Source organism: Magallana gigas, chromosome 8, assembly GCF_963853765.1.
Source record: "Magallana gigas chromosome 8, xbMagGiga1.1, whole genome shotgun sequence".
Taxonomy (NCBI): domain Eukaryota; kingdom Metazoa; phylum Mollusca; class Bivalvia; order Ostreida; family Ostreidae; genus Magallana; species Magallana gigas.
Window position 1 is genome coordinate 48062289 of NC_088860.1, and position 13071 is coordinate 48075359.

A 13071-nucleotide genomic window follows, 5' to 3' on the forward strand; every position below is an offset into this window, starting at 1 on the left:
TAATACTTCCTATGTATATATACATGTATATGTATTAGTTTTTGTTTTGTTCTATACTATTCATGTTCATGACTGTAGTATGGCTTAGTCTTATTTTAAATTACATTAAAAAATTGTCAAATATATGACTTGGAACCCCCACTCCCAAACAAACTCAAATATAAACTGTTATCCCCCCCTCACTTGTCGAATGATCTATTAAAATTAAAATATAATTTGGGTGTCTAAAAACTTACATAAACTGGTAAAAAATGTTATTCTTAAAAAAATTATATTACACCTTGCATAATTGACAAATGATCTATTGAGATATGATCAGAGGTCATATTTCTACCTTGGGATCAATAGTTAAGTAGTATTCATCGACAAGTTAAAATTAATAACAATAAATTATTCAAATTATAAATGTTTATATCCACATTCACCCCCCCCCCCCCCCAATCTAATCTGGTTAAAAAGATTCAGTCTTCTTAATACATTCTTACTTGTGTACAGTAGCAAATTTTAAATCATTTCTTGATTGCTTTAATTTTCTCTTGTGATTAACATTTTGGAAATTGCTTAATTCAATTTTTAAGATTTATAAACAAAATGTTATATGCATCACTTCCATGTGTATTCGCCTATTTGGGGCAATTGTAAAGTCTCCTAAACAAAGCAGTGACATATCATTAGGCTAGGAATTACCCACATGGATCAAACACTACTGTATAACATATGAATAAGATAAAATACATTATTATGGGGGTTGGGGGTTAAAGACAACACCTGGGGGTCATTAATGTACTTTACACCATTTGATGCATCATGCATGCATAATGACATTAGAAGATATTTTGTATTTTCCTGTTTCGTGGGGTCAGAACAGTCCCATAAGGTCATGACCTACATTGTATTTGATGCATTATAATACATTAGGGAAGAAATACTCCTTCCTTCCTATTATAACTCATATAAAAATGATAAGTGTCTACACCTACTTACATGTAATACACAAATTTAATAAGAAATTGTTTATACAGGGTCAAGGGGTCAACTCAATAGTGCATGATCATGCATACTGACAAATGAAAAAAATAACTTTTGCAACTAAAATGACAGAAACTTTACAAATGCGAAAAGATAGGTAACGATGATAAGCTTATTTAAATATTAAAAGATGATGATAGAGTATGCTGTCAAAGGGAGATCACATTTAGAAAGTGAAAGTAGAACTTATATATGCATGCTGGCATCTCATTATATTGCGCTACTGCTACTACATGTATTATGCTTACCTAAATTGGTCAACATCATAATGATAATCCAATTAAAACACAATAATGAATTCCTTTAGCTGATCTTAACTAGGGGCCTAATCCTTTTCTGCATACGGAAAACACAGTGTATGGGTGTTGCTAAAACGCGGAACGGAAAACGGAACGGAATGGAAAATATCATCACGTTTATCGATGCTTAAAAAGGGTATAGACTGGCCAGAAACGATTTACTTTTTATCTTTTATTTATATCTAATGCATGATTATCAACATGTTGTTATCTTATTAATATTCATATGAATGTCTATCAATTATAGCATTGTATTCATTCGGCTTTAGTTGAGTACGAAACGGAAAAATCAAATGTATACGAATTGTGAAACATTTACATGATTAAACGAGCAAATTAGCTATAACTTTTTACTTATTTTTCTTATATGGTATTGCTGGCATATCAGCGTAACGTACGCAGTTAGTGAAAGCGTTTTATGCGTGTTTTGAGTATTTTTATATTTCAAATATGATGATGTACATGTATTTACTTACATCAAAATTGAATTGTCGGTGTTCCAGACGATCTTTTATCATACAGACGATACAGTATCATTGAGATGGAAGAAAAAAAACCGTAGGACTGACGACATTAAAAATTAAAATACAGAAAACATTAAAATACCCGGTAATTTGTGAAACTAGTAATTTGTGAAACTAGTATTTTTAGCAATGCAATTTTGTTTACGTTTGCATTACTAAGCAGTTGTTTATTCCAGCAGCTATATACATATGATCCGAAAAGAGAGCTCTAGACGTTGCCTAATTTGATTTTACGATTATATATTGGGACTATAGTATGTCTATCCCAAAATAATAATGCAGCACATTTGGACGATTTATAATGGAAAATGTTGACATCTTTTCTCCATTTGGAAGTCACTCAGAAGACCTTGCACAATTTTTCAACACTATAATCCGGGTCTGTTGAAATGCAAAACCCCGTAGACTTCTTTGTTTTAGCCGTGTATTTATACCAGCTGATAAGCTAGAGAGGACGTTTTAAAGAAAGAATAATGAGAATGTGTAATGCTTCTAAAAGAGAATCGCTTGAACCCTGAGGTATACATAAATATACAGCAAAAAGTGAATCGAGGATATTTTGGGACAGAATATAGTGGTCAATGCATGTACTGTTAATTTTGAGGAAATAAATATTCTTGATTAAATAATCTAATATTGCTAATCTTTCAAAAAAAAATAAAAAGGTACATAAAGTATATCGTTTTAGCATGATTAACAAATCTATGAGGTAAATAACATTAGATAAGATTTTCCGTTTTCCCTTCCGTTCCGTTTTCCGTTCCGCGTTTTAGCAACACCCATATATGTATACACGTGAACCCATCTAATCGAAGAGCTGGGTAAAACTAGTACCCGCTAATGAGACATGCAGACCTGTGTTGTGTACGAAACTTCAGACAAAGATCATTCATTTGTAACATGCATGTATTTTTATGACCTATTTTTCAAATCCACTTGCACTATTTTATTAGGTAAATAACAGCTTTAAGGTGGTGCAGGACACCTGCATATTGTGATGTACATGTATAATTTCTATTGAGATAAACAATAAAGTATATCAAATATTGATTAAATATTTACCCCCCAAATAATGTTACCTAACATTGAAGCGCAATGGGTTTGAGCGTTTACATGTCTGTAAGAGCATTGGGGTCCAAGGTGTATTTTTGGTACTTTTACAATTGATATAAATGAATTTTCATGGGGAGGGGGGGGGGGGGGGGGGTCTGGACCCCTCCCTCCCACCCCTTCTCTAAATCTGTGCACACGATGATGTTCATGTAGGCACACAGAAGCAAATCTAAAACCGGCAACCGCCACGAGGAGGGGGCATAATTTAATTTTTAATTTTGTTTGTAATAATTATATAGACCATTATACTTTCTATGACATTAAATGTTAAGATTACTGATTAACTGAAAATTCAATGCAAACAGTTCTACTCCAAATTGCACATAAAGTGCTGCTCATGTCACGATGTGTATTATCATATGGGAAGGGATCTCATCCTTCAGTTATGAAAATTATAAATTTTAATTGTATTACCGGAGCTTGCATATAGCCTTCATTTTTAATTAAACTGGTACAAAACAGTGTTATTTAGGGGCAAACACATGGTGCGGGTATTACTGTCTAATGACAGCATCTAGTTGTATTTGTGACCCATGTCACATGCAATTTTTTGGAAATATAGGACCCCAAACAAAAATGATATTTTTCCTAAAATTTTTGCTAAAATTTGACATGGAAATTGATAATTTGAAGAAATGAAACAAGTATTTATAGTTTGAACTATTATTTAGCTTCTATATAAATACAGTATGAAGTTGAACACATGTAGTGACTGTAAAAGTAAAATCTAAGTCAAAGTTTAAAGGTATATGTGGCGTATTTTTTGATGCTAAGAAATATTTGATTGATTTTTTAAATAAGTTATATAAAAATGTATATTCACAATAAATTACGCAGTTTATATCATTCGGGTTAAAAAGATATAGAAATAATTAAAACAATTTTTATATTTATTATGGAGTCGATAGTTAATCCAGCATTTGAATAAACCCAGCCTAAAATCAGTCACGTGATACCACACTCAGTCTATCGCAACAACAATGGCCACGGCAAGAAAGATAGATATATCGTTAAGTTTGACAGATTTAGCAAAAAACGAAAAAAGAGACAGACTGACAAGGATAGGAACAAAGGGAAGATTGTCATTGGAGACCATGTAGAATGATGGAATATGAATTAAAGCCGAATTAAACTTAAGTGTTCCATGTCTTTACTTTATAAAATATAAGCCACATGTAGAGGAATTTTTTAATAAAGAATAAATGAACACTCTCAGTACATGCATCCCTCAAGGAGAGGGGGGTATTCACTGTTTAGACAAGTTTGATGATTTTTCTTAGTAAATATAACAAACAATAAAACCGTTTTCTTTGCTCTTCCTTTTCACTTGAATTTGGTTTTATTTCGTGCATCTTATGCATTAAATTTACATTCGAGTTACATGTATGTAAATACAAGTTATACAACATACTGTAGAATCATTAGAATTCGCGGTGGCTCAATTTTCGTGGTATTCGTGGGTATCCCTCCCCCACGAATTTAAATACTCAACGAAAACAATTTTAGATAGAGTTATCTTTGTTATTGAAACAGTAACCTACGCATCCACGAAATTACATCCCCACAAATGAGCAAAAAAGTCACACTCCACGAAAATTGGCCCCCACGAATTTAAATGATTTTACAGTAGTTGCTGTTGATAAATGTTTGCTGATTTTGATAAGAGCTGTACATGTACTGCCTTAAGGTAGTATGGGACATCCTAAGATTTCAGGTACTGTATACAGGGAAATATTTGCCCCCGTTTTATTTTCGCCCCTTTTGCCCTCATTGTCTGCGAGCGAATTAAAGACTGGGCAAATTCCAAGGTCTTAAATTATCTCTTTTTAAAAAATTGTCTGGGCAAATTCAAGACAGGGCAAAATGTTTGCAAGTGAAGAAGGGCAAAAATAACATGGGGCGAAAATAACCCTGTATACATTAGCCTCATTGTCTCAATATCTAGGGAGGCTGGGGGGGGGGGGGGTCAAATAATTGCACTCAGGTCTACCTAAAGTTTTGGGAGAGGATTTCTTTGACCATACACTATCATTTAGTCGAAAAAATCCAAGTATTTTGACTTTAAAATTTGAATATTTTTCTATCTTTATCTATATCATTATACAGGGCTCTTCTTCTCAAGGAGACTGATAAAGTCTAAAAATGGCCCCAACTAACCAGCACTCTTAATTCACTTTCCCTGATTTTTACATCATGGCAGTAAGTACTGAACAGATGATTCCTAATGAACCCAAGGAATTATTATCTGTGTAGAATCATGAGTAACGCATCATTTTAATTTTGATTTTAATATCTTATTTTTATTTTTCGGACAGATGTAAATTAAACTATGATAAAAATTTGGCATTCTTGAAATTTGATGCAAAAAGTTTAAATTGCAGAATTAAGTACTGTGGTTTCATCAATATTCGTTGAAAACCAATTTTTATGGATTTCGTTGTGAAGTTGATCCATGAAATTAAATGTTCATTGAAACGCAATTTCTATTAACATTTTGTATTGAAAGGGTCATTGGCCACTAATTTACGTATCCTTGAAACTGTGATTTTCACTTTATCAACGAAAACTGATACCCGTGAATATTAATGAAACCACAGTACTCAGTAAAATAATGAATCTGCAATAATCATGAATAACCTGACACAGAACCAGACACCTACCCCTAGAACTTCAGTCCCAATGTTACAGCGGTAGAACTCCTCGGCCTCGGGCCTCGCGACGATGTGGACCGGCAGCTTAGAACTGATGTAGATCACCAGCATCACATCCTGGTTACCCTGTTAATGATAGAGTCCCCTGTATAATAACTCCCTAACACAACCACATCCTGGTTACCCTGTTAATGAAAGAGTCCCCTGTATAATAACTCCATAACACAACCACATCCTGGTTACCCTGTTAATGAAAGAGTCCCCTGTATAACAACTCCCTAACACAACCACATCCTGGTTACCCTGTTAAAGAAAGAGTCCCCTGTATAATAACTCCCTAACACAACCACATCCTGGTTACCCTGTTAATGAAAGAGTCCCCTGTATAACAACTCCCTAACACAACCACATCCTGGTTACCCTGTTAATGATAGAGTCCCCTGTATAATAACTCCCTAACACAAACACATCCTGGTTACCCTGTTAATGAAAGAGTCTCCTGTATAATAACTCCCTAACACAAACACATCCTGGTTACCCTGTTAATGATAGAGTCTCCTGTATAATAACTCCCTAACACAAACACATCCTGGTTACCCTGTTAATGATAGAGTCTCCTGTATAATAACTCCCTAATACAAACACATCCTGGTTACCCTGTTAAAGAAAGAGTCTCCTGTATGATAACTCCCTAATACAAACACATCCTGGTTACCCTGTTAATGATAGAGTCCCCTGTATAATAACTCCCTAACACAAACACATCCTGGTTACACAGTTAATGATAGAGTCCCCTGTATAACAACTCCCAAATACAAACACATCCTGGTTACCCAGTTAATGTTAGAGTCCCCTGTATAATAACTCCCTAACACAACCACACCTTGAGGAAAAAGAGTTATCTATACCTCACAGTTAATCTTGACCACTGAATTACATTACCATTACTTGTAATGCTAAATTTGTAGCATTACACATTACTAGCATTACTTTGAAAACATGTAATGCATTGCAATGCATTACCATTACATTTAGCATTATCTAAGCCTGATCCAGATTACGGTTGTTATAATAACCATACAACAGAGACTGGTTCATGGCGAGAAATATTCGTGTTGATGAGGCTCTCATGAACCTTGCGAAAATTTCTCGCACGCAACAAATAAAAGTTGGCTTACAGATACCATCTTATCAATGAATTGTTTAGTAGAACACAATGGGAAGTAGTCCTGATTCAGTAGAACACAATGAGACAGTTACCTCTACATAGTCCAGTCTGCCTAGTTCTGTCACAAATACTGTGTAGTCTTGTTTCAGTAGAACACAATGGGAAGTAGTCCTGATTCAGTAGAACACAATGAGACACTTACCTCTACATAGTCCAGTCTGCCTAGTCCTGTCACAAACACTGTGTAGTCTTGTTTCAGTAGGACACAATGAGACACTTACCTCTACATAGTCCAGTCTGCCTAGTCCTGTCACAAACACTGTGTAGTCTTGTTTCAGTAGAACACAATGGGAAGTAGTCCTGATTCAGTAGAACACAATGAGACACTTACCTCTACATAGTCCAGTCTGCCTAGTCCTGTCACAAACACTGTGTAGTCTTGTTTCAGTAGGACACAATGAGACACTTACCTCTACATAGTCCAGTCTGCCTAGTCCTGTCACAAACACTGTGTAGTCTTGTTTCAGTAGGACACAATGAGACACTTACCTCTACATAGTCCAGTCTGCCTAGTCCTGTCACAAACACTGTGTAGTCTTGTTTCAGTAGGACACAATGAGACACTTACCTCTACATAGTCCAGTCTACCTAGTCCTGTCACAAACACTGTGTAGTCCTGTTTCAGTAGAACACAGTGAGGAACAATCTTCTTGGCTGGAGAAATCAGCTTCAGTTCCTCTGGTAGAAGGTCCATATAGATCTACAAAAATCAAAACGACTGTTTATATATTATTTACAAATTACCTAAAGAAAAAAATTAATATACAATAATAATGTTTGGAAAAATAGATAAAGAGAAACATATGAAGAGAAAGATGGAAACAGAGTGAGAGATAGAGATAAAGAGAGGGACATAATGTAGACGTAAGGAAGTACATGTACCATATATCTGTGGGTTTTTTTTGCATAGATCATAATACAAAAAATTGGACTTCTCTATACAACTCTCTGTAATACAATTAGCTAGACTTCTCTTTTTAATCTGCTTTTAATTCAAGAGCTACAAAGACCTTGATCACTGACCTGGGAGTCGCACAGAAGACCGGGCGTGTCATACAAAAATCGGGAGTTTTTGAATTGGTGTTCATCATATGTTGCCCGTTTTTCAGCGATGAAATCCTTGCCATCGTTAGTCAGGACTTTGTCTTGCTTATAATCGTACGCCGTAAGATCGAAACCTGAATACTGAGTCCTTCTATCCTCATCCTCAGCAAAATCTGTCTTCTCCACTTTCTCTGCAAATGCAATGAATTTTTATACAAGAATACATGTATATCTGTTGAATTTATCTACCAGTGAAAAAAGTTTGAAAATAATCTGTATTAACCATATTAACAGGTGTAGAAAACATTTTAAGATAATGAGTACTTTTTTCAATAAATTACATATCTGTACATTTCATTCCCAAGTGAAAGAGAGGTTTAAAAAAAATTAAATCAGTAATAAATCAAGAAACATGTAAACCTGTGTAAGAATATGAAATTGTTTCCCTTCAATCAATATTCTGAAACACAGTAGTTTAGTCCTTACTATAGATTACTAAGGCCACAAAAAGTAAATGCATTGGTCCTCAGGCAAAAAAATTCAAAAATATAATGTGGCAGGCAAACATTATATTTATTTATTGCAAGATTTGCCAAGAGAAATAACTCAATGTTCATACTATAGCTTACAAATATTAAAAAATCTCCATTTTGATATGGAAACAAAATAAATCAATCAATGCATCTGCATTTGACCTGATGTAGAAGTGCCCGAGAGTCAACACATTAAATCTGTTAGGCCTATTGTAGCGCCGTACCTCGGAGAGTGGTCAGGATTGACGACGCCATCAGCTTCTTAGATTTTTTGGTTTCCTCTATTACTTTTATCCGCTTCACCATTTCCTTTGCTTTTGTAAGCCGGAGTCTGTCCTGACGCATCTTCATCAACCAGTTTGTTTTGGCGTTCATTATTGGGAACTTGAGAGTGTTCATTGTTGTACCTAAAGCAACAAAATATTGATTTAACAATAAACATCAGCACACCAGTAATTTTAACACAGGCATATTCTATTATTTAAGAAATAAAAAGCAAGTTAAAAAGTTCACTGGGACATGAACTTGGTTGGTCACTTGATCAAATCCTGTGAAGATCAAAGGGCTTCTCAAGAGATTTGATCACATACCAACCAAGTTCATATCCTGTTGAACTTTTATCATTGCTGTTTATTACTTATACGTGAGCATGTTGAAAAAGGCAAATTGTTCAGAAGTCTTAAAATTATCAAGATTTTGTTTACAGTAATCCAAGCAATAAGCGATAGGTGCCTGCTATAATCATTGTGACATCCTGAAAAAGTTCATACAGAATTGAACGCTTTTGCTATTCTATAGGTTCATATAAGGAAGCATATTTGCAAATATAAATATACATGTATATTTGTAAACTATAATATATAGTATGTATAAATATTAACATTTACCATGGAAAAAAGAGCCCCTCTAAACACTTGATCATTTGTGTATTCTTTTATGGTTTTACATTAGTAATGCATACAATACAAATATTAACCAGTGTAAACTGTATATAATGTACTTCATGTATTCCGTTGTCTTTACTCACAAAATGAAAACTTGAAATCTTTACAAAAGCACCTTTTTGGCTCTTGTAAAAGAAAAACAACGATCCTTTCCTCTATAATGTCTTTTTTTCCAACTCCTTAGTAAGACTTCTATCTCAATACAGGAGCCATTTATTCTATATAATTACCTGGTAGCTCGGACACGGTGGCCTGAGGAACGATGTCCCTGACGTGATGATTACAGTAGTCCGAGTTGAGCAGCGAGTTATAGAGAGTTGACTTCCCACTGTTAGCCGTACCGATCATGTACACATCACCTACAGGGGAGAATAAAGGATAACAATTTAATTAAGATTAGAATGAATCTGCTCAACAGTTTTCGATATGTTGCATGTTCAATCAAAAACCAGGGATGGGATGGAAGTTCTTACTTTCATTAGATCATAAAATATCAAGTGTAATCTTTTTTTTAAAACATTTGTACAAGTATAAATTAAGTGTTAATTTGTTCCGGATCGGTACTTACTACCAAGGAAATCAAATCAACAATTTGGCCCATCATAAATTCTTTTGGCAATTAATCAAATGAATCTGATTTGTTACTCATTTTTATGATACACCAGTAATTATGTCAAATGAAAAGTTCATTATGTTCTGGACTTGCTTAAAGCTATCAGCAGGTATAAATAAATAAATCATGTAGAAATAATCCAAGTAGAGTTTATAATATTACTAGTCAGCTTATGACCCCTTTAAATGCTGCTGCTGCTTACCTGACATGCCCCAATCTTGTAGAAGTTTTGATATCAGAGTCTCGACACCGAATCCAGTTTTGGCACTTATCAAGGTCACATGTTTAACGTTATGTTGTTCCAGTCCACAATTAATGCAAGCGTCAACAAGCGTCTGGTGCACAGAGTCGAGATAATCGGGATGGTCCTGCGGAATAATATCAACCTTATTCCCGATCACAAAGATGGGCTTCCTAGACGGTATCAATTCACGAAATAAGTCAGGAATACTGTTCTCTATATCCAACAAATCAACTATAAGCATCACCATGCATCTCCGATTTTCTTGAATCTCCTTCATAATTTCATGTGCTCTATCATCCGTTGCACGAATGTCAATCAAGGTTTTATGATATTGCATCTTGTGGCATTTTTGACACTTTGAGTCCCTCAGTTCCTCTTCCGTCATCTCCTTGAATACCTCACTCGGAATATAACCAGGCACAGTATGGTCCTGACAGTGCAGTAAGGCGCCACATCCCCCGCAGGGAATTTCACTGATTGCTATAGATTTGTCTGGTGTACCGTAATTAACCTTTGGCTTAGAGTTGATTGAGGAATCGTCAGAATTGTCCTGATCTTTCTCGAAAGTACGAGGTTTCCGTTTTACGTTAAAATCTACATCCTTGGTTATCTCTTTAATCTTTTCATTTATATCTGAGAGAAAGTCAACATTAAAAGTTCCTGCATTACTCAATTTGTTCAAGAGATATTGATTATTACCTAATTCAACAATCGCTGGTTTTACAGAAACGAACTTGGATGTGTCGTGTTGTTTTAAACGGGTCTTTCTCCTATTCTTTAGTTTGTATGATGAAGAAACATTATTATGAGAAATAGAAAATGCCAAGCGATGTGTTTTTTGTAAAGATCTACAGATGTTACATGGCAAAAGAAACCTTGTTGTAAACATTTTGTTCTTTAACACGAGATTCCCTATGTAATTCCTGATCTTTGCTTTCATATTATAAAACTTATAGTATAAAACGCACTTCTGGCTATGATTACAAGCGGTTACTGGACAAATCGTTGCTATTTAATTTGACTCCCAATGTCCCATTTTGATTTCAAGTCTTTGGAACGCCTCAACTGCCTTAATTATGTACAATGAAGCGCATTTAAGTGGTAAAAGTTTTCGTTCGAATGGAATGTTCTAAACTTTGTATCGAACGTCAATTGTTACATAAGACTCTAGATCTCAGAAAATAATTAAAATAATTCTGACTCGAACTCCTTCCTTGGTCCGTCGAATGCAAGCATGTGCGTGCTTCAGTTTGCATGAATTTAGCTAAGGAAGGAGTCTTGTCTGGTTCTCGACTTATCAAACGTAAATTTGATTAATTCCTCATTAAATCAAGATGAAAGAAAATTAAAATAGTATATTTTTCTTTCTTTTTTACTATCATACAACTTGGCATAGAAAAAGTAATTGATGTTTCGAATCTAACAAGGACCATATTTTTTGGCGGAATATTGGCGTAGGAAAATAGCACATGTTTCGCAATTCAGAATTGCTGTAGATTAATGAGTCTGTTTTAGCATTTTTAAAACAATAACATTGATGTTGCATTTTTTAACTAATTTGAACTAATGATATGATACTTGGTTTTCAGAATATGTTTTTAAAACGTGATTTGCCTATCAAATTTGATTTTAATAAGCTTTTTCAAGCGCTATTCTATACATTGTACATTCATTTGTGTGAAAAAATCACTATAGTCAGTTTTTCTCTCTTATTAAATGGTCAATATATTAGCTTTTCTGTCAGTTTATATCTTTATATAAAGTTTCATAATACGTAAAAATCAGAGATATCTTATTATTTAAAGCATTAAAAATAATCATAATATCTTCAAAATTAAATAAAATTAGATGAAATGCGGGCTGAGCAATATCACTTTAAGTGTAAATATTTATTCCAATTTAGTAGTATAAGCTGATAGACATTCTGATACTCTTTCATTTCATTGAGGAATAGAATCTTCAAATCTTAAACAAATGTCTACAGAACTTCAAAGAGCTACACTTATTTTTATCATCCTTTACTTTGAGGAAAAAGGTAGTTACCTTGACCTGACCTTTATGCAAAAACAAAAGGGTCAATTTCGATTAAACTCATAGAATCATTTGGTAATATGATCCGTTTGACTGTGTCAAAATTTCATGAATTTCTTATTATTATAAGTATTTTTGATAACGAAAGGACTCCTTCCTTAAAAAGTCAGCGACATATACGAGGGTTGTTCGGAAATTATTGAGACATTTTCTCTTATTCTTTTAGTAAAAAAGATAAACTCTTGAAATTTCACCAAAACGTAAATCAGGATAGAGATTACCAATGTGAAAAGTTTCTTGTCCATGGCGTGAATAGATCATTCCTGGTAAGCCGACCAACGTGCCTTCGTCCAGTGACCCGGCGCAACCGTAAACTTTTCGCAACGTCACCTTAACGCTTCTTATTGCTCCTGTGTTTTAAACACCTTACAAACGAACGGAAATAAGAATTATTTTTTATTTCTCATCTTTTGTTTTCATTTCAAGATGTCATTATTTACATTTTCTCTCATTCTTGTTTTTTTAAGGGAAAAATTGAGTTATTATTTACCCAAAAGCCTAATTACTGTGAATGTCTCCTGCAGTCATTTTTTATATATATATATATACATTCGAGGTGTTTTTCCGAGCATGCCGGAAAGGCCCAAGAAGTCGCGATTGGTTTTGAAATTAGCGTGTGACTTGAATCAGAGACATAAAACGCTTTTTAAAGTCCGGTGAATGATTAGTTTTCAAGCATGAGTTTTACATTGAACGATGAAAGGGGCCACTTCTATCAATTACTTAATTAAAACGTTGATTAGTTACATGACATGTTG

The 13071-nt window shown here is 34.2% G+C and overlaps 1 protein-coding gene across 4 annotated transcripts in view; it reads right to left on the bottom strand.

The window, feature by feature from the left end:
* Window positions 1–11135, bottom strand: part of LOC105325195 (nitric oxide-associated protein 1) — a 15142-nt gene extending 4007 nt beyond the window's left edge. The window contains exons 1-7 of one of the 4 annotated variants that reach the window (XM_066068197.1): window positions 10181–11135; window positions 9596–9724; window positions 8646–8828; window positions 7868–8079; window positions 7433–7544; window positions 6877–6896; window positions 5626–5742 (exon numbers count right to left, since the gene is read on the bottom strand). In XM_066068197.1, coding sequence (XP_065924269.1) covers window positions 5626–5742; window positions 6877–6896; window positions 7433–7544; window positions 7868–8079; window positions 8646–8828; window positions 9596–9724; window positions 10181–11111 — 1704 coding nt within the window. In that variant the 5' untranslated portion in view covers window positions 11112–11135. Of the gene's footprint in view, window positions 1–5625; window positions 5743–6876; window positions 6897–7065; window positions 7086–7333; window positions 7354–7412; window positions 7545–7867; window positions 8080–8645; window positions 8829–9595; window positions 9725–10180 lie in introns of all 4 variants that reach the window. The other 3 variants (XM_066068199.1, XM_066068198.1, XM_011424651.4) reach the window with 3 other exon arrangements.
* Between the last annotated feature and the right edge of the window lie 1936 nt (window positions 11136–13071).